The sequence below is a fragment of the Erithacus rubecula genome (assembly GCF_903797595.1).
Source record: "Erithacus rubecula genome assembly, chromosome: 2".
In the NCBI taxonomy this organism is placed as follows: Eukaryota; Metazoa; Chordata; class Aves; order Passeriformes; family Muscicapidae; genus Erithacus; species Erithacus rubecula.
The window spans coordinates 87,831,582-87,854,309 of NC_136685.1; the positions used below are offsets into that span (position 1 = coordinate 87,831,582).

At 37.9% G+C, this 22,728-nt stretch overlaps 1 protein-coding gene across 2 annotated transcripts in view; it reads right to left on the bottom strand.

Annotated features, from left to right (window-relative positions):
• KCNH1 (potassium voltage-gated channel subfamily H member 1) overlaps nt 1-22,728 on the bottom strand; it is a 169,175-nt gene that overhangs the window by 58,269 nt on the left and 88,178 nt on the right. For both annotated transcript variants that reach the window (XM_079332858.1, XM_079332859.1), the window contains one exon: nt 12,985-13,181. In XM_079332858.1, coding sequence (XP_079188984.1) covers nt 12,985-13,181 — 197 coding nt within the window. The remainder of the gene's footprint in view (nt 1-12,984; nt 13,182-22,728) is intronic.

A 22,728-nucleotide genomic window follows, 5' to 3' on the forward strand; every position in this document is an offset into this window, starting at 1 on the left:
GCTGGCTTCCAGCTCTGAGAAGACTTACTGAGCCCAAGAGTGACCTGAACAAGAGTGCTGCACAGTATCTCACTCACTCATCAAAACCTTGGTTTCAGCAATGGCCTGATCAAAACAGGTTTATCAGTTAAAATAATAAATAAAATAATGCTGCTATTGCTGTTTTGCAAAGTCCCTGATCCAGTCTCAGCCAATGCTGCATGATCCCCACCCAAATGGGTAAGAAAAAGCTTTGGTGTTCTGCATTTGGTCCCAGGCTGTAAATTCCAAGCTCTGTAGAGCCCTGTAGCTCATGTCCCTCACCATGTAACTCACTCCAGGTTTAGAGGGGAGATGTTCTCTGGAAAGCACAGGTTTCAAGGGAAATCAAATGGGAGCTCCTGTCTGGGTGGCAGCACTAGAATCATAATCAAGGAAATAAAAGGAGCTTGATGGCACCCTAACAAGCATGAGTCAATGTATTTCATGCTTGTCTGCCATCAGAAAAAGCAGAGACACTTTACCAGTACCCAATAAAAAGAGCAGTTTAATTTCCAATGTCTAGCAAGCAGCTTGTTCCAAATCTGTTGTTTGCTTCATTGGAGTATAAAGCAAAATCAAAATTAAATCGTTTGTCTGTTTCTCTAAATCACTTAGGATGTCTAAAGGCAATTGAAGCTTTTTAACAGGAAACAAAGAATATTTATAACACAAAACAATCTTAAACAATTAGTATTGTGCTATTAAAGTGTTATTCTTTTTCTGCATTTAATGCAAGTTGCCATATCAATAATATAAACAAAAAATAAAATGGGAAGCTTCCTAATGCAATCATGATTAGTATGTCCTAAGATAAGCATGTGGGAACTAAAGACTAATGGATCTAGCAATATCCATGCTGAAGTCAGTAATTATTTAATTAGTAATGTAAGCAAATATTTGCAACTACTATAAAATAATAACTAACATTAACTTTCTTTACATTACAAAGGTAATTTGTTTAGCTTATCATTATTATTATCATTATTTCAGCTGCATCTTCACACCCCATATGAGCCCTTTGCATGAAGTACTCTATGCGTATACCTTAAAATGTGCAGTAAAGAAATTCTGACATGTAATAAAATTACTAATAATAAATATTATTAAAGCTGATTTGGTAGGGGCCTTATAATTCTATGGAGCCTGCTTTTCTGAACAGCTGTCTGAAGAGCATGATGGGCTTTGGAAAATCCTACTGATTGAAAAATGTGGTGAAACAAATATGCAATCTTTAATGGGAGATTCTCAGAGAACATACCAAGAAACACCCCCAGTATTTTTGAAGTTGTCCCTTCACATCACTAACAAATATGCTACATATAAAAATAACAGAGCAACTGCAAATGTAAATGGGATTTTATAAATTTTGGAAATGTATTAAAACCAGAAGCTAGAAGTTTTCCAGACTCCCTTCATGGCTGCATCTGTGTTACAGAATGGTTTGGGTATGAATGCTGAAGGTAATTTTTATGAAGTATTTTGATTGTCAAACACAAATGACCATTTTCAAGGTTGCTGAAAGAGATCACTGTGATGTTTTTATGTTACAGGATATAACTGATCCCAAATGACATTCCAAATGAAAGCTTTTCATTATTTCTTCTTCCACTCACTCCTAGGAATTTGTCATTGGACTAAATTTGAATCTCCTCTTTCAGAAAGGGAAATTACTGAGAACATGTAAGCCACTGACACTTTTACTCCTACAAGACTTGCTGCTTGAGCAATGTGAAAAATTCAGGCAAGGAAAACCAAAGGTTAATATTTCTAGACTACATCAAATTTCTAATGGCAAAGCCAATATCCATTTGTTAGATCTAACACTATTTCCTTCCTCTATTATTGCTTTGCATCTTAGCATGACCAAAGGTTACAGCATCCTCATATTTCCACTCTAGCCAACTATCTGATCAAGTATGTGATGGAAATCAACAGCAATTTTGTTTTCATTAATCAAGATAATAGCTGGCCATAAATAACATCTCTGCAGTTACTGTGAAGCAACAGCAAAACCTTGAAAAACAACAAATTGCACGTCTCCCTGCTTAGAGGAGGACTGCAATGTGCCTCCCTCCTGCAGCACTGCAAAGAATGATGGAATTTACATAACATTTAAATTTTATACTATATCCAGGCATCAGTCTTTAAGATGAGAGACACAGATGTATCTGGTCCAGTCAACCTGAGTATAACATTAGTTCCTTTTAAAGTATTTTGTTTGAGTTTGATTTTTGGTGGGTTTTTCTAAGAATCAAAGTAAAAAAGAAGGTTTCAAAAGAAGAACATAATTCTGTCTTTTCACACAAAAAGTGTGCTTACAAAAGTAAATAATGTATTATAAAATTATTGTGGCAGAAATTTTCTTGGATTATCTGATGTCAGCTGTGTAAATGAATAATTAAAAAATTTTGCTGTGTAGTATGTTTACTACAGAGCATATGAGAGAAATGACCAACCATGAAGATGTCAGAATGGTGGAAGCATGTCCTCTGAAATTTTAAGATGGAGGAACAATATATTTAGATTAATTGCAAGGCAAAGCCAGGTTGGGGAATGCTGGGGAAATGTTGTAGATGTGGTTTGCCAAGTCACAAAGACTTGGAACAGTGCATGTGCAGGGTGTTTGCTTTCTGTGTTTGGAAAAGACCCCAGGAGATAGCAACAAAAAGAACCACAAAGGTATTTGGTAGTAAAAGCACGAAGTATTAAAGTCCAAACATTTCTTTAATTGGGCATTAGGTTTTCACATTCATAATGCTGTACTAATTAAAAATGGGATTAGCAGAATTAGCTCCTGATAAAAATCTGGTGAAAACTTTATGTAGTCTCACAGCTGCATAGACAGACAATGGGTTTGGACCTGTGGTTAATTATGATCCCTTCATGTCCAGCTGCATGGCTGTTTGTGCATAGTGAAATTCCCATTCCAAGTCCTATAAGGACAGGATTTTGGTACACTGAGTATACTCAGAGTGGGCTACCACTGTATGCTCCTGCTTCAGTTGAGGGAGGCTTTACTGAACACACTGTATATATATGTGTGTGTGTGTGTATGTGTCTTTATATTTTTATATATACACATATACAAACACACAAGATGCTGAAATTCATACCCCATTTTGTAATGCAAAAAGCAAAAGAGAAAATTTATGGGAACAACAAAAAAGGCCATTAAAAGAGGGAGAATATTAATATTTTCAAGCAGAGCTAAGACTCCTCTGCAGTCTGCTAATTTAGAAAAAATTACTCAAAAAAACACTTAGTACGGTCACTTGTATAGGGATTTTACATTTTACATCAATGTCAGGTATCACATTTCTGTTTGAAAAGCTAAATTCAAACAGGTGTTTGACACAGCACACAACAAAGTGCACTTCCTTTTGAAGAAGGAATCATACACAGCTTGAACAAAATCCCAGTTGCTGGCTGCAAAATTAATACCAAATGAGAGGGGAAGATTTGTGATCCTGCTCTCAAGGCACTTCTCAAAGTAAGTTCTTATACTGAGCCACAGCCCAACACCCTCCTCAACACCTGGTTTTAGCTGAAGGAATAGCTGGTAGCTGCAGTTACAGCAGATGACTGGCAAGGTGCCCTATCAAGCTTTGTTTGCAATTGGTTCATTCCCACTATGGCAAAGTGCACTGGATTTTAAATTCAGAAACTCTCACGAGGCCATACCTCGTCACTCCACTTCAGATGCAGCAACCAAACACTCCAATGTCCTGCTGGAATGGGCAGCAGCCTGCAGGGCAGGCTGACATCAGACACTGAATGACCTGCCTGACTTCTCACAGCAGACCTAAGGAATGTGGCACACTCCTGGCTATTCTCCCCCAGCAAGATGCTCATTCAGAGGCAACTGAAAGGATTCTCAGGGATTTCTCACAGAAAAAACACATATCAGCTGTCTACACACATAGGTTAGTTCTACCTCTCAGTGTTTGAGGTTTATCCTTCCCCAGATCAAGCTGGGAAACTGTTTTGGTTCACACAAAGTCTTGACAGGATTTGCTGCATTTAAGGTGAATTACTTCTTTTATGCCCATCATGTGGCATAGCAGATAGAGCCCTCAGAGGAACTGAGGCTGAGGCACAGAGAGGGAAAGGACCTGCTTGGTCTCACTTTCCAAGAGTTCACAGTTGTGATAAAAGTCTCAACACCTCAGCAAGGAAACAGAGGACCTGGAGGAAAGGTTTGTTCTGGAGCCAGGATCACAAAGTGTCTGCACAACACTAGCTGCAACCTTCAGAACTTTGTTTCTTCTACTTTTTTGTTTGTTTGTTTGTTTTTCCATAGGGGCAGTTGTTTCAGCTTTCATTGCAGTGCCAAAAAAGGATCAATTGGATCACTTAGTGTTGTTGGATGCTACTGAAAACCAGGGAAAAGCAGCCTTGAAGCCTTGAGTTTCTCAGGTTTCACAAAGACAAGAAGGTAAAACAATGATTATACACCTGCAGGAGGTGTGAGAGCCATGTGAGTGTCTTGTGATATTTTGTAGAAAGTATGTTTTCAGAGAGGTGTTGCCTTCCTGGACCAATGATTTTTTTCTATTTTGTTTTGCACATATTACACTATATATAAGTGTAATATTTCTTTAAATAAAGCTCTCCTTTTCTGCTTCTTCATTGCACAAGGAGCTATGCTGCATTATCCTTTTTGCCACTCACCTATAGCCTGAAATGCAACAACTTAGATTATAATTGATTGCTCAAGGATGCAGGTTGGTAAATGTAACTCAGCTTTCATATTGCACAGTTTTCTGCATTTTCTCTCCCTCATGGAGCACCTTGTGTTTGGATCTGCAGTCATATGAGTTCAGCCCTTTCTGACCCTAGAGAAGGCCAGAAGGTCAAAGCTGTTATGCCAGGAAATCATTTCCTTTTAATAAGTTTGTCCTGGATCCAGCTGCTTCCCAGACCAGAAAAAAACATTTTTAGAAAAAAATAATACAAGAGGGTATCGAGTGACTGTTCTGTCTTTTGCTTGGTCAGTAGTGCTTCACAGTGATGCATCAGTTTATACCAAAACATAAAACCACCAGGCCACAGAGGTTGTATTGTGTCATGTATTATAATTGCACTAATTATGTCAATGCCATGGAGGCATTGACATAATTAGTGCAATTATAATGCATGATAGAACATGGCACACACATGCAAAAAAGCCTAGGCAGCAGCATGAATGTATTAGAAAGAGTGTGTGACATTGGAATTATTGGGAAGCTTCAGCAGTCAGTCACTGTACATAGATACACACACACACACATATTCACAGACAGAGGTGGCAGGCACCAAAAAAACCCTGTAACTAATTTTTTCAACTAGAAATACAGAAAATATTTCAAACTCTGGCCACTCAGTCATGGTTGCTTTGGAGAAAGGGTAGGAATTCTGTGAATTCCCCTGGAATGTCCCCTCTTTGCAAGCTTGGTGGAGGACTGGACTGAGGCACCTTTTACACTTGACTGTGAGCAGGTGGTGGAGTGCCACACACGTACTGAACAGACAGACAGACCCCACATATTACACTTCCACTTCTCCTAATCAACACACCAGCAGGAAACAGCATGAGTTTAAATTTGGGATTAATCCTTCCTTCTGTAAAAATGCTAGCAAGAATTTCACTGTTTTCACAAGGAAGACTAGATTCCCAGACTGTGTAAGAGCAGCTACACTGTCTTTTGGATTGTTGTCTTCTGTCCCTGGTGGTGGGCCAACATTTAGAACTATCCCAGTTCCTAGGAAATGCATTTTCTGTTTTAAAAAGACTTGGGGGAGCTATTCTGGGGATTCCTCATTCACTCTGAATAACTTTTCTCTGTATTGAAATTATTTCTATGCTTTTGTCTATGTGGGTGGAGGAGGGTAAAAATCAAAGCTATGCATTTTCTTCTGTTGGGATAAACAAGTTGGTGTGGGTGGTTGTGCATGTTAAAATGAGACAAAACCCTTTTTTAATGTCAACTTCCTATTACTCATCTGAAAATAGTTTCACAAAAGCCAAATGTGTCTTTTTTTAAGGATTAAAAAAGCATGAAAACAAATTTTATTTTACTTTACAATCAGCCTTGTTAAGTGCATTTTTCGTCTACTCAGAACAGCTTTCCCATATATGGAAAGACTTCATGAACACTCTATAGATCTAAAAAAAGTCAGAATTTTTTCTTTTATATTTAAGTAAAAAAGTATACTTTTACTGAGTATTTTATGGGTGACTAAGGAAAAAAAACCCTTTCAAAAACAATTCAAGCAGGTCTTTTCAAAATGTGATAAAAACAAACAAAGCATCAATTCACTTTTTGGACTGATGAATGAAATGCTTAACCCCAATTTCTGGTTGACCAGCACTCCCTCAGTTTACTGCATTTTTCTTCCAAGTACTGACATAGAATTGGAATGCCTTTATTGACATAACAATAGCATAATTTTCTATACTTAAAAAACATATTGTGAAATAGCCAAAATTCTGGGTTTGCAAATTTAGTCTGCACACATTTAATTCCTTATTCAGTGATCAGAATGCAAATGATAGTTAAAAATTCAGTGACTAGCATGGGAAAACCTATAAATCAACAACAGAACAGGAAATATTCTCTTACTGAAGATAATTCAAGGCAGTTATGGTTTTATTATCAGCTTCATAAAAGAATCATATTCTTCCATTTTAAGGTGAATTGGAATTTGAATTTCATCCATACTAGCTCTTCCATCAGTTTTACTGATGATTATTAATCCTATTGATGACTGCATTATTTTTAATGGGATTTGCTAGTGGCTGGCCTATCAGAACTCCAACAACTTAATATTTGTATGAGGAAATACACAGCTTGCTTTGTATGGCATACTAAGTTACTTCTTCATAACAACTGTACAGACATTATACTACAGCACCTAAATGCATGAAAATTGCTCATTATTCATAGTAGCAGAAGGCATCTCAAAACATGTGATGAATTCATTAAATCAGTTTAGAAGGGATTAGTCATTTAGGAGCATTCTAAAGAAGCATTTTGCCACTTATCTACGGAGCTTTATCTCAGTCACAGATAAAATTTACATGACAACATACCATGTAGTGAGTGACAGCAACAGAAAGAAATGGCAGAGAACAAGTGTTATGAACCAAACCACAACTCCCATTCCCTACACCCTTTTCCTGCTGAGGGGAAAGAAATAGAAGATTTGGCAGTGAATTTGTGCCTGGGAAGAAGGGAAGGAATGGGCAGAAAGTGTTTCTTGGATTTTTTTTTCCTTATCTGCTTTTATCCCACTCTGATGAATTGATAATAAATTAAATTAATTTCCTTCAGTCAGGTTTGTTTTGCCCATGATGGCGATTGGTAAGTGATCTCCTTGTCCTTAACTCATAAACTTTTCATCTTATTTTTCTCTCCCTGTCCTGTCAAGAAGGGGGAAGTGACAGAGAGGCTTGGTGGGCACCTGATAACCAGCCAAGGTCAACCCACCATAGTGTTTTGGAACTTCCCAGGTAATTATGTTTGCTGTAAACTATTTGTAGCCAGATTTTCCTCTCTATAGTGCTCCAGGCCATAAGCACCAAATAGAAGAGAAATAAGTTTAGAATTTGGAATTTTTGGAAAATAGATAATGGAGTTACTTTGGCTTGAACACAATCACATATGTCAACAATCACTGTAGGTGTATGAATGTTAAAGGCTTGCAGTACATCAAACCTTCTCAAAGGGTGGCTGCTAATGCTTTACCTGGAGGGGTCCAACAAACCACAGAGGAGAAGGAGGAAATACAGGAGTGCACCCTCCCAAGAGGTTTGAACCTCACAGCACTAAAATCATGGACAGAAGATGTGCAAACTTTATGGCACAGTGCCTCAGAGCACCTACAGAACAGAGTACAAAGTCCATCTGACCAAAAAATCTGTGGGCTAGCTAAAAAGTTCTCTGTTAGAGACAGAAATTAAGATGTCCAAAGCCAGAGGAAAGATGCAAAATTACAATATGGAATCTACCAATGATAAAACAGAATAAGATACATTTTGTTGACATAGAGAAACTGTGAATACAAGAGCATCTGACTCCCTGAACAACTTTTAAAAAGCAGCATGGGAAAGAACACAGTGCTTAGCTGTTTATTTACATTTGGACAGGTTTTTTTTTAAATTGACAACTTTGTTTCCTTGGGAATTTGGCATAATTCCCAAGCCACAGGCCCTTGCAGACATCTCAGTCATGTCCAATGTCCTCAGTTTCCAGAGCTGTAAGATGCATGCCAGTCAAACATCAAAATCCTCTTCCCACAGGACTTGTGGGATTGTTTTGGTGAGTACAAACACAGGAGAAAGGAGCAGGCTGTCAGTTTGACCATTATGAAATCCAATATCAAATGGGACAATACTCTAAGATTAAAACCTTTCTCTTCTCAGTGTAAGAAAGCTTTGTTGAAACCTTCCAGCAATTCTGGCTTCTGTGTATCAGAAAGAATTCTGGGATACCATTTTGAACCTCTAGCATGAAAAAAAAAATTAAAAACTTGTCAAATGGAAAGGAAGAATATAAGGCCATGGACTGCCCCTCTGAAAACAAACTGCTGCCAACACCTCCTGAGATTTAAAATCAGGGCTTGAGGCACTCCAAGCTGAAATGAATGTTTTGAGAGGTTCTCTCTCTTGTTCGAGCTTACACTATCAAAAGAAGAAAGATTAAGCTAATGCTGAAGAGGAAAGCACAATTACATTTTAAAATTGCTTTTTGAAAGAGATGCTGGGAGTCCTGTCCACTGGCACAGCTGGAATACCATGGAATAAACACATCACTACATGTACAAAAGCAAGTAATCTTACCCTGCCAAGGAGAGAGTCTATTCTGTTACAATCACTGCTCTCTCAAGTATGTTCTGACTAGGAGCTTTGGCTCTAACTCACTAAATCATGTTTGATTTGTAAAAATACAGACCATTCTTTGCCACTTCTTTCACTCCAGCAAAATCCCCTTAACATACCTAGATCCTACTGCCTTCCTTCTTTTATAACAGGATACAAATTTCAGCTTCTGGCAAAGCTACTTGTACTTTCTATCATGACACTCCAAGGTATTCAGAATTAGTAATTTAATCTCTAGCCAAGCTAAAATGGCTTACTAGAGAAATCTCAGCTCAATAAATTATGCATAAGAATAGTGTGAGCAGACATTTGAGCTATAACATCATTTATGGCTGCAGCAGAATGAAATGAGCAAATACAGGCTGGTACAACCCAACAGAAGTTAATATTGGTCACAAAGCTCATACACATGGAAAGAAGCAAGTGCCAAAGCCAGAACACTTGCCAAAAGCCTTTCCCATTCTTAAAGACATCAAACTTGCACCCCATCACAAGCCAAAGACAATGACAGGTAGGATGAAGCAAGCTTTTCTCTCCTTATGCTTCTACCAGACTGGAGCTATGATGTCCAATTTGGAAACCCAGAAGTGTTTTAATATTTGGTGGGAAAAGCCAGACCTGCTCCTTCCAGCCTGTGAATCCTGCTGCCCTCCCCACCTGCAGAATTTCTTTTGTCCAACACACCCTTCATGAGGGTGATTTTGTCACCTGACAATCCCACAATACCTCCAGTCTCTACACTCTGGTTCCCCTCAAAGATTCCAAAAATGGAGAGAAGTGCCAAGTTAACCTGCTTTAATTTCAGAACATTGTTACAGCAAGCATTGCTCTGAAAAACCTCTGTCAGCTTCCTTTCAGCTGCAAAGTCTTCAAGTCCAACACAGAGCACCTGCAGGCACAGACTGCAGTTTCAGTTTCTTAGGATGCTGGAAAGAGAGATGCAGCAGATGATTATCCCCCTGTTCCCACTTAGATGAAAATTTCAGTGACTGGCAGCAGGAGGAGTTAATTAAAGGTCTGCTTTCTCTTTTCCTTTAGGAAAAAGAAAAAGTTTTCTAAGTCTGAGCTCTACTCTGAGGTAACTAGACAGCTAATAACTTCAGGAGGGATTTTAGTCACCTGAGGAAACTGCTCAGGGAGTCACCTGACAGCAAGCTGACACTTTTAGAAAAGAGGATATTTCACTGGCATTTGTTGAGAAAGTGAGTGAAAGGAAACTGCTTTCACAGCACAGACAGGGACAATAATGACATGCCAGGCACACTGGAAACTTTTCCCTTGGCCACCAAGGCTGTAAGTCTCATAGGCATTTTGAACCTGCAGGCCAGCTCTAGGGAAGGCATAAAGGGGATACAGGGACCAGGAGTGTCCTGCCCTCCCAGCTCAGCTCCAACCACATCCAAAACAAGCAGGAAGAGCAGCATAAGGAATGTTGCTTTTTACTTTGCCTAAATCCAGCTTAGGTTTAGCTTAGCTCAAGACCAACTGACCACTTTAGGTACTTCCAATGTGCTGGCATCTCTGCCTATTTCTGTCACAGCCATCAGAACATCTCTTCACTGGCACCAGGGAGCCTGGGGCAGGGAGCCCCAGCTCCAGCAGGGATCCCTAGAGGAGACCCAGCATCCAAGGAATGTGTGAATATGGTAAAAATATGGACCAATGCTCACTTGAGCTGAGTGAAACTTGGCTACAAAGCACTTAGCACTGCAGAGTGGGACTGGGTACCACAACCAACTAAAGGCATAGGTACCCTGAAGATGGGGATACCTCAGAGGAATAGCCCAGTCTAAAAATATGAGATCTTTCTGAAAAAAAAGCTGCTTTTTCATGTGTTTGGAATCTGCAAGAATATATTTGGGAGGAATATACAGTATCTACAATTCAAACTAGTTGAATGCTTTTGGAGGCAGACATGGAACTGTTTATTAAAATGAAAAGTGTAATTCTGGTATTCATACTCCAAAGGATATGCAATACAACACAAATGTAACTAGCAGAAGGTACCAGTTCATCTTAATTCTACAAAATTCCGTTTGCAGAAATAGACCAGAGAAGTGTTAGAAGTGACAGGCTGGGGAGCTATTTCTAAAAAAAAAAGAAATCACAGATATTTAAACGAGAATAAATTCTAAATTCTAAAAAGTTGCCTTTTAAAGTGCTTCACCTCAAATCTCTAAAGTATTGTATCTTCCACACATTTCCAAGAGCATATCTTATTCACATTATTTAACATTTGCATTCTGATTGCAATCAGCCTTCTTTTAATAAAATAAATAGTGTTACAGTCTGTTAACCTAGAACTATCAAACTCTTGCTTCCATTATCAATCAATGCCACTTTTCTGCTGACTGCAACTCAATTAAAATCCAATTATTTGAATAACTGGATGGAAATTGCTATCATAAGATGTACATTTTCATTAGGAACATTTTGTGTAGAAAATTGACAGCACAGGAGTTGTGACACAACAGTAAAAAATATTTTGCAACCTGGGCTGAGAAAAGCAATGCAAATAAACATGGAAGGACAGTGTCACTTCTGAAGTAGGTATTTGATCCTAAAGCTGGGCTTTTTTTTTTTTTTTACTCAGAGCAAGTCCAAAATCATGTGAATTCTGCTAGCATTACTATGAGTTTTGAAAAAGTTGGTCCATCTAAGTCTCAAAGCCTGCTATTTCTACAGATTTTAAGAAAGAAAAAAAGTAGTTTTGTATTCTGAGAGCATCTTATGACATTACCCATGGAGTTAATTATAAAACATGTCAGCCAGTGATACTGATTCTTGAGGTGATAGCAATGTCAAATTCTTTCATTTATTTTATTTCTTACATTAACTAAAACCAGGTAAGGAGCTATTTATTAACAGGACATCTCTCTTAATATGCAGCTGTGTACCTTATAAAAAATGTCTTAGGAGGAAATCCCCAAGTATAAATTTGCTTCTTAGTTTTTAATTACAGAGCTCTGATTTATTTCACCAAAGTGTGGATTACACATTCCTCTTTCATCCAACACTAAAAAGCTGAATTCTTTCATACTGATAACATACACAGATAAAAAATATCATCACACTACTTTACTTTCAGTATGCCAACTCTATATATTAAAAAAAAAATCTTTAAAAATGTCTAGTTGTAAAGTGTAATTTTACTAAATAGATTTAAAAGATTAAAAGATTTCTCTTTTTCATGTCCAATTATCTAGGACTCACTTGGCACCTGGAAATTGCTATGGAGAATCATTTTTAGGAACAAAAAAAAGTCTCCATCTAACATATTTCTTTAGCTGATCTCAAATACCTTTATAAAATAAGTACAGGTTCTCTAATATATTTCTTTTCAATGTAATATTATTATCTTCCACCCTGCATCATAGAATCATATAATCTGAATTATACCTACTACAGTTTTAATAAATTTCTGCAGAGGTTGTTCACTGAAGATTACTCAGAGGATTTAAACTGGGCTATTAGATTCTGATTACTTGCATTTGACAAAATAACTTGAAATGGCACACAGCAAGGAATGAAAAGAACCCAAAAAAAAAAAAAAGGATAAGAAAATGGAAATATTATAGATAAGCAAAGTAATTCCAAAATTTATAATAAAATTTATAATAAAAGAAACAATTCTTGATAGAATGTCATGTTGATATTACTTTTCCATCGTGTTTACTCTACTTGACTTTTGTTCCATATATTAGATTTTATATCTTCCCTGTCATTTTCCTTGTGATTTCAGGCAACACCTCTAAAATATTTTTAGCTGCTTTACAAACTGTGAAGTTGCATTAAGTAGTGAACACTGTTTATCACAAGTGCCTGACAGTTTTTATATATGCTGGAACCTGTCTACTTCCTTGAAATGTATAATACTTTTACATACACACAGTCTAGCTCCCTCTGAAGCTAATAATAAATATGTACTCATAGCCTTTTGACTCTACATGTTAGCAGGGACTCTTAAGCAAGCTCTGAAAAGTCATCTTATAAAAGGGGTCCACAAAAAATTCCAGAATCCAAGCCACTCATTTTTTTTTACACAGACGGTTCTTAAAAGTGAGATAATTTACATGATGTATGTTAAAATCACAGCTACTTACCCTTTTTCTCAAGTTGTAGGTCAAAATGAGATTTCTGGAGAAGGAGTGTGAAAAGGCTGTGTAGAACTCCAGCACTTTCTGCAAGGCATCCCTTTTAATCACATGGAGATCACAGTAAGTCAGAGCCCTCACATTAGCACAGGACTGGGCGAGGGTCGACTCCTTCCAGAACACATCACCAAAAACGTCTCCTTTGCCTACAGAAAATCAACAGCATTGCTTTCAATAACAGCACTATTCCCATCAAAAACATAAAACAAAAGGCATCTCATTCATACAGTCAAGTTTCTTCTATTTTTGCACTCAGGAAAAAAACACTGTCTGAAAAAAAATACCCCTCAACTTTGAAATATTTAATTTATAACTTTTTCCATTATCTTTTTCTTAATTACAACAGCCTTGAAAAACTTCATAAGAAGAAATCATACTTAAAAAGTGTTCTATGTGACAAGTTTCCTTTAAATATCAATAAAGGTTTTTCTTTAAAAATCGAGGAAAGTGATTCATTCTTGGTTCATGTTCTCTTCTGATCCCTTTCACAGAAATTAATTAAAAGGAAATGGTTTTTCCTTTCCTCCTTTTAACTGTCACACAAAGGATCTGTTTCTTACATCTGTGTGGATGATTTTTCTTAATCTGGCTAACATTTACCCACTGTTGTGTCAATGAAAATCATCCTGTATCACACATCAGTGCAGCTACAGGCAGCAGCTAAACAGAGTCCAAACCAAGAAGAGCACAATGAGTTATCCCCAACATAACAATGACAAGGCATGAAAGTTTAGCTGTTTCACGCTGGAAGGAGGAAAATAATCACTGCCTCACACCCTTCCCATGAACATGTCTCCACCAGTGAAATCCCAACTGTGGAATACTACAAGGATGGCATTTGCACCACTCTGGGTACCAAAATCTAACTGAGGAGCAGCTCCCAGTCAGGATTTCACTGGTTACACCCCAGCCCGGGCTGGGCACAAGAGGAAGCACGTGCGAGAAAGTTACAGGTTCATTTACAAGAGTAATGGCCTTTTTTACCCCTGTTTTCCAATACATAATGCTAACAAAATATTCACTTGTTACCTTAATAATTAAAAGCTACACTGTCCTTGTTTTGAAATGTGTTTTCCTCCCAAACTTCTGCTGTGCTGTATCATCACTGCCCATCTCTCAAGACCAATGATATAGAAATACATCCATATCTATCAAGTTGTGGTAGGAATGGATACTTGTCTTCTAAGTAATACCTTGCCCAGCAATTCTTAAATCCAAAGCATCAAAATATATATTAGTTTACTGACTTCACCAAGGTTCTTTTCGATTTCCTTCCCTAAATAGTAATTTTTGAATGCCTATATGAAATTAAGAGAACTATCATAAGCAAAGATCTTAAGAAAACTTCTAAATCAAACTCAAAATTCCCATCTCAGCCCTTCAGTTGTACTTCCACCCTTACCTAATCTCTTCCATTAGATGATAAGCACTTTTTCTTTGAGAAAAACCTATCAGCCTGATGGTAAACTGCCCTGAATTGCAGTAAATTGTCATTAACTCTAATGTGTTTAGGTCTTCCACACAAGACCTAAACCATCCACCTCACCTGGATCAGTTTGGATCCTGACCACTTTAGACTTCATTTTAATTTTAAATGTGTATATACACTGAAACCACCTGTTCTGCTAGCACAAAATTAGGCAAAGACACCATAAAGATAATCTTTCTTCCACCTCTAGTCTCTTGCATAGGACAATGCCAATACCTGGAAATAGTACAAAAGCTTCATATCACCAAGCATGGTGGCACTCCCACAGCCCAGTAGAGAAAACACCTTTTCTTTTCAATAGCAGTGACTTTTCACATTTTCAATTATTTGTATGGTTTTTGTTAGCAGATACATTACAAATGTCTAAAGAAAAAAAAGCTTTCATGCACTTGAAACAGATCATCTACAAGGCTTTTAGACAAACACACAATATATTCAAAATTGAAATGAAACAATTTTTATGCACCATAAAAACTGATATGCTTCACTGGGTAAAAATGGATTGTTTGCCTTTGGAATAAATATGCTTTTATTCACAATCTTCCAGGCAATTAGCTAAACAACTGTTTTAATTAATGCTCTGGAATCTATCAAGCATTGAATTGTGCCATCACTGATGAGCAACAGTTAGAGCTGGTAGTCCAAGCACAAGGCAGAGGAATTCTAACTCGTTTCTTAGTGTATTGCTTTACATCACCAGGGACAAACTTCCCTACCTTAAAATGAGAACCATTAGGTTACTGCCCCACAGTAATGTGATGAATAATTAGTACAGTCCAGGCACAAACAGCATGGAGCTGCTGTGCCTACCCAGAAGTGAGGTACAACAGAAGTTTGTTTTGTCTTAGTCTTTTTGAAATTTAACTCTGTTTTTCCCATAACAGAAAGACACGACTTTGTCCTTCACTTATGGCACTATTTGAAACTCTTCCCTCTGATAAAACCTCCCTCCTGCAGTGTCCTGCCACCTCCCATAAGTGGCAAGAACGGCACAGGAAGGAGCTGGGTGCCCACTGAGCCAAACCAGAGAACAGCATCTCATGAGCACCAAACTCAGATCACAAAAGACCCTGTTTTTAAGAAACAAACTAAAAACCCAAATAAGTTGTACTCTTTTCTTTCATTAAAAAACTTCCTTGAAGTTAACAGCTAGTGATACAGCTGAAAATGAATCCTACACTGTATTTCAGTTTCCAAGGCAAGGCACATGCAAGCACCTCATTGCTCTATTTCTGTCAAGTCCATTTTCTAAATGATGTGTACCAAAGGTATTAAGTTTGATTGTCAGATTCTAAAAAAAAAAAAAAAAAAAGGCTTGTATGACATTTATAGAAAAATGAGGGGGGAAGGAACAGTAGAAATCTATATAGCAAGAAGGAATTAAAATTCCACCCAGGATTACCTGCACTGCATTAGAACAATTGGCCTCTTGTGCATAATAAGGAATTGCATACCATCTCCCTTTGTATATATGTTCTCCACAAATTAAGATCAATCACTGTGAAAAAAGGAATTAAAAAAAAATAAAAAAGGTGGGGGGCAGACTAAGTGGGTGTTTTATCAAAACCATCTGTAGTTGGAAAGCAGGAAGGGTATGGTGATACTTCTGAGTCAGAAGGTAGTTGGCAAAGTCCATTAGGGAACCTGAGCCAAAAGCTTCTTTTATATATAACTCCAGGCTTTATATATTTCACCTTACCTCTGAAGGAAGATTAAAAAGCTAGAGAAATGCAGATGGCCGCTTGTTTGTCAGTACTTTGCATTTCTCATTCCCAGCTTGCTGAATTCCAGATGTTTGCCAGGAACATTATCTGTCAATCACACTTAAAGTGGATGATCTAAGCTTTTACCATCAATCATTTATATTCCCTGCTGGATTTGTGGGATGAGGACCTTTTCCACCATCAGCTCAGCATGCATTGGGAAGCCAAGTAGTTTTCTGCCTTTTATGTTTACTTGTTTGTTTTAATTATAATAACAAGTCCCCAAACCCTGAGATATTTAAACCGTGAAGAAATATTTTATAAAACCGTTTGTTCTTTTCCAGTTTCTTCTCCACATCGAATTTGCTGTTTATCTCATAAGTGAAAAGATGATTTTTCTGTTAGCACTGCCAATTCAGCCTGAGTCAGGCATAAGGTCAAGCCACATCCATTCTGTCTCCTGAAAGCAGCACCAGTGAGGAAGATCTGATTATTGCAGCTTAGTCAGGTGTTCTGATTCTGAGGAAAGAACCACACTCTCACATTACAACTGTACTGCCTTGATACCACATCCCTTGGCCTTTTCATTCCTGGAAGAGGAAAGATTGAAGAGTTCTTCTCTCAGACAGAAGATATTCCACTCTACTTCAAAAAAATATGACTCATGTGGAATATGTTTGGCTGATAATCTACTCTGTCCCCTTTTGGGTTCTGGGTGTCTGGAAGCCCTGGTGCAGTTTTGGTGTGATTGCTGGGGGAGAAGATGAGGCTATGGATTCATGTGTTGCAGACCTTCCAAGTGAGTATGGATTTTGAAGACATCCACATGAATCCATGGATTTTCAGTATGTCAGAGAAAATATTAATGTTCTAACGATTCTCAAAGCAATTGTAATGGTTGTTACAGCAGCCAAAAGCAGAATCTAGGTCACGTCCCCTCCCAATCTGCCCTAATCTACAAGCTTGAACAATAGAATTAGGATCTGACACAGTGTCAGCAGATTCAAAGATAGAATGGCCAAACATTGCTCCTCTCGGTGGCACTACAGCACTGAGCATATCCTGGCAATTAGGTGCTCAGCAAATACATTTATCTGTGATGCTGACCCACAGTGGCTGCCACAATGACTTTCCCAGCACAGCTCCCTGGAGTTCCCACACTGGCCTGCACCTCAGGATCTGCTCTCCACCTCCAAGCAGTGGGAGACACCAACTGCTGTAAAAGCAAACACACAAATTTTCCAGGGTCAAACTCCTTCTGTGATCATCACACGATTATTTGGCTTCAACTGAAAATCCTTCCCTTCTCCTCCCTTCCCTCATTTCCTCCAAATCTAAGGCATGCAATTTAAACTTTCCCACTTTACAGGGAGGAGAAAGATTCAAGGAAAGTAAAGACATTAGAGCAAAAATAATCTTTCCTCTTGGTGCATTAATGCAACAAAAACTGTCAGCCAGAAAAAAACAGAGCTGTCATTTGGCATTGAGGTGGAGTATTCAGTATCTGTCCTACAGATAAATTGCACAACTTGACAGCCACTGAATAGCCTTAGTTTGGTTCTCCAACACAGCACAGCTGGCAGGGGATGATGCATGGAAGTGGTGCTTGCTGCTTTGGATTTTCTTGAGATTTCTCAAGTGCAAACTGAGACACGTAGTGAAAAGTGAATGACCAGCTGCACTGCAGAGAATACACTATTTTTCATTAACCAGAGATTTAAACTAGTCTTTTCCTCTGACTAGACCTCCGAAAACCCTGGGTATCTTTGCACAGAAACCAAAGTAAGTGTTACAGAGATAGCAAACTGAAATTTCTGTCAGTGATTCGCCTGGTGCACAGACAGAAACACAGAATATCTGTTCACACTGTAAACCACAGCCTGGCAACATTTTGCAGACAGTTTACTACACAACTGCACCAATTTTCTCTGCTGAAACACATTACTGTACAGGCAAAATAAAAACATTTATCTTAGAGATGAGTAGCAACAACATGATTTAGTTACAGCAAAAAAATCTGTTATTGTTGCTATGATAATTATTTGTCTCTCAGAATACAACATGATTACATTTCACTACTGATGTTTTAAGCATCAACTGGGTCCTACCAGGTTTATTCACAAAAAAAGCTTCACGAGAATCTGCATCATTTATCCTTGTTTGCATTTTAATGGTTACTATAAAAATGTTATAAATATGTGGTCAGTTGTACAAACTCAAAGGATATGTAGTAGCTCAGGTAATTGGAGTAATAAATATATTTGAATGTATTTGCACTGGTTAAGTAATAGGAAAAAGACAGCTCAATCTGTGTTGCCATTGCATGGGCAGTGCTAATTCTCAGACAAAAAAAACCCCAAAAAACCTATAAAAGAGGCTCAAATTGCATTATCCTCTGAGTTACTTCCCTGATTACTTAGGGAAAGGCTTTATATTCTATGTATTGCTTGAAACATACATTAAAGCCCCAAAATTTGATTATTTTATTTCACACAAAAAGGTTCACAAGAGTTTAAATAGTAAGTTTTGTGTTCTGCAAAATAGAAAGTAAATATTTTGAAAACATAATGAAATTTGCACCTATCTCATATTTAATTTTATTTAGCATTTCTGGTAATCTCTCAGTATAAATTTAACAATGTTACAGAAACATATCTCTGAAAAAAAGTATTAATTTGAAATTTGGAGAAAACAAAGAAAAACTAGTGTTTATTTTTTAAGCTGTCTCTTCAGTGAAAAAAGAATTATTCTTCCTCCTCCAAATTTCTGAAACAGAAACAAAACTCTACTGCCCCCTTAAAAAAGTAAAAAAAAAAAATCAGTGGTGGAACAGAGAGCCTCATCCCCACCAGATCTCAATTTTAGCTGCAGTGTCATGGATCATTGCTGTCAGTGTCCTGCAGACACTGCCAGCTTCCAAGGGGCACTTCTTCCACATGCATGCAAAGGTATAAATTCATGGCAATAAAACATGAAATGTGCCTAAAAGCTCCCTACTGAGGCCTCTGTTCACAGGGAACACTCCTCCTCCTCAGCTACTCCAGCAAGTCATCAAATGTTTTAAAAATCTGTTTTTGCAATACCCTGGGAAGTCTTAAACCATCTACAAACAACAGTGGACAGGAGCTTTGGCAATTCCTGCTTTAATGTGACAGAAATTAGACACAAAACAGACAAAAAGTCTGAAAAATGGCAAGTCCTGATATCAACCCTCCCCAGATATCTGGAGGAATAAGGAACACTCTGCCTGAAACCACCACGTGGTATAAACCTTTATTTCTCAATAAGAGTTTTAGTGCTGCTCCTGCACCCACCATGAAATTAAAATATTACATTAATGTAGACCACTTTATACCATGGCCTTTTAAAAAGTTTAGCTGGATCTCCATCTGCAATGCTTTTGCTAAGTGTGCCTGGACACTCATTGAGCAAATCAGACTCTGAAAATTGTTCCTTCAGTTGATGTTTATTGAATCACTTCACAGAAACATGCAACTTGTCCAATCTGTCAATATAAATCAATCTAAAAAACCCCACCTCTCAACTATAAATAGAAAAAGCACAATAGAACTACTGAGGATAAAGATGGATTTTAATTTCAGTCATTCCTTTGTCAAAGCACTGCTGGCCATGTTTCTTATTCAATAGCACAAACAATGCTGTGATGTTTGATACTGTCAGAAAACTCTTAATGCCATCCATAATCCTGCAACCATTTCTTCAACCTGAGAGCTCAGGGGCTTGGCATTTTAAGCACAGGGAGGTGCACCTAAGTTTAAAATTCAGGTGAAAAATGAAGCAGAGAAGTAAGGGACTTCTTCAAAAGGCTCTAAAATAATAGAACTAATTTTTGAAAACAGGGTAGTACACATAGCAAGGAAATCTGAGTTAGCTCAGGTACTGCTATCTACAGAAAGCAGCCTGGGCTCAGTTAATTGATCCGCCATGTTCAAGTCTGCTGAAAAGCAGTTTTCACACGACTGTGTGGAAGTTGCAACACAGACAATACTTCTGCACTGCTATTGTCCCTCCTCTAAAACAGACCATCCCTGTGGCACAGTTGCCCTTGAAGTTGGCACTGTCCTATCTGGATGCAAATCTGTCCCACCAAAACCTGAATCAATCCTCTGGTGTCTACGTTTGAATGAAATGCTTATGGCAAAATGAGTAAGCTAAAGCAATTGTAAAGAAAACAAACAATTATTCTTATAACATTTCTTTAAGAGTGCAATTAGATCAAATTAAATCAGCAGGAATTTCTCCACACAAAGCAAATGGAGCATTTAATATCCTGCTGAAACAAAACATGGCACACCAAGGTCTCCTACAACATCATGTTAAAACCACAGTCTTCAATCTTGTCAACTTTGTAGCTTTGTAAATAACAATACAAGATCTGTATTTCAGGATCATGCAAATTTCATTTCCTCAGCTCCTTTAATATAAATCTAGGTGCATCCTTTACACACTCCCTGCCCCTCTCCCAAGAAATCCCATTCTTGACATTGGGTTGCTTGCATACCTACATAATATCTCCATGTTGTTGCCTTTCAGCTTTGACAGCAACAAAAGGAACAGCAACAGCAAACTGACCTGGTCCTTACTCAAAATAAATTCCTGCCTTGACTTCCCTTCCTGCCTCATTCCCTTTACTTGCTCTTTGTGGAGCCAGGAGATGGACTCAGCAATTCTCACTGGTCCTTCCAACTCAGGATATTCTGTGATGCTAAACCAACAGTCAAGAAAAAAGGTTTATTCTTTTGAAAGTTTTAGTTCAAATAAAGGTAGCAAGAACATAAATGCAGAACAGTTGGAATGTAACACTTGGAACAAACTGTTTGGTGGGAGAGTGCTGTTTTTTCTTTTTAACTGAATCCTCTAGTTAATCCTATATTTCTCATCCAGTGCTCAGCTCTGAAGACCACACTGGCTTTCAGGGCTTTGGATTTTAGTTGTTAAATAAAAGCTTAAAGCTCCCTGTCTCTAACCAAGTCCACAAAACTAACCTCCAGTCCTACCTGCCATACACACATGGCCTCCTTGCAGGAAGTATCAGGACCATTTCAGCAGCTTTGAACACCTCATACAAGTAAAGATCAGTTAGGCCCTCTAGGAGCCATTAATTGACAAATTTTGCAGCAGTCTGAAAATTTAAGTACAAGACACTGCTTTCCCCATTGCTATCTAGAAAAATAAGCTTTTCACCCTAATTGTTAAGGGTCTTCTCCTTCCTCTCTCTAGTTTTTTTACTGGAATATTTTCCCAAATGTCAAAAATTACCTCAATTTCAGGAAGAAAGACTTTGAAACAACTTGGATACTAACAAGGTCTCCTATCCAGCCCTTCCATGTATTTCCAGAAAATACATATAAAAAGTTATTTTTGCTGCTGTGACATTCTTTTCTTAATTTTCATTAAATTATCTAAGCATACACAATTGGAAACATAGCACAGGAATCAGCACTTTTTCAAGAAGTAGTGAGGAGAGATTGAAAAGGTTCAGACTAAATGGCTGGAAGGCATCAAAGTGCCTTTTCTCCTTCATATTCCAAAGAAAGCTGCAGTCAGACCTTATGGTCTGTGCCTGGAACACAGTTAATTCAGGAAGAATATTTTTCAGAAGTTATTTGATAAATTAAAACGTAACCTATCTCCTGAGCACAAGTAGGTTTTAACTTTTCAAAGAACTGCAGTAAAATCAGGTTTTCAGGTGGTCAGTGTCTCAGTCTGATAGATCTGCTCCAAAACAGAGAAACTAGAGCTGCCAAATGAAGTGCACATAAACACTTGATTGTTTTTAACAGAAGAAACAAAGCCTCACATTTTTTCTAACCTCATTGAGATAAACAGCTATGTCTTTTATAAGTAACACTAGTCAAAGAGATACTGTCAGTCTCAGGTGGATAAAGCAGCATCAGACCAAGTGGGAGAGCTCAGGAAAGTTAAAAGCAAAGCCAAGTTGAAAACACTCTCTCAACAGAAGTCCTGCATGACCTGTGCTTGGCTCAGTTCTCTTCAGGGCAGGGACTGTGTGATTTGTCTCAGTCCTCCTCAGAGTGCTGAGTGCACGTCAGCACCTCATCCTACACAGTAACAGCAGTGTCAGTGGAAGAGCAGCAAACTACCAAAAACAGAACTGTGTCTCATCCAGGCAGCTTCCCACCACTAAACTTCCCTTCTACATAATCCCATTAACATTGGAAACATAGTAATGGAGGGGCTTTTCTTGCTAAGTCTTCTTTTTCTGACTCATTTGTATTGGAATGAATGACAAATAAATCAATCACCTGGCTGAGAGGTCATTTTCTACACTTTTGTTTCTGTTTCTTTGACACACCCAATTCAAAGATTGCATTGCATGAATATCAGTAATTCTTGCATTTCAGCATAAATTTTACATAGATTTTAAAGCATGTATCTTTCATCCTAACAAATCCAACTTCATATGAAGTGCACAAATTTCTTTAAATTTTTACTAAAACATGCAGGTTTGAGTTTGTT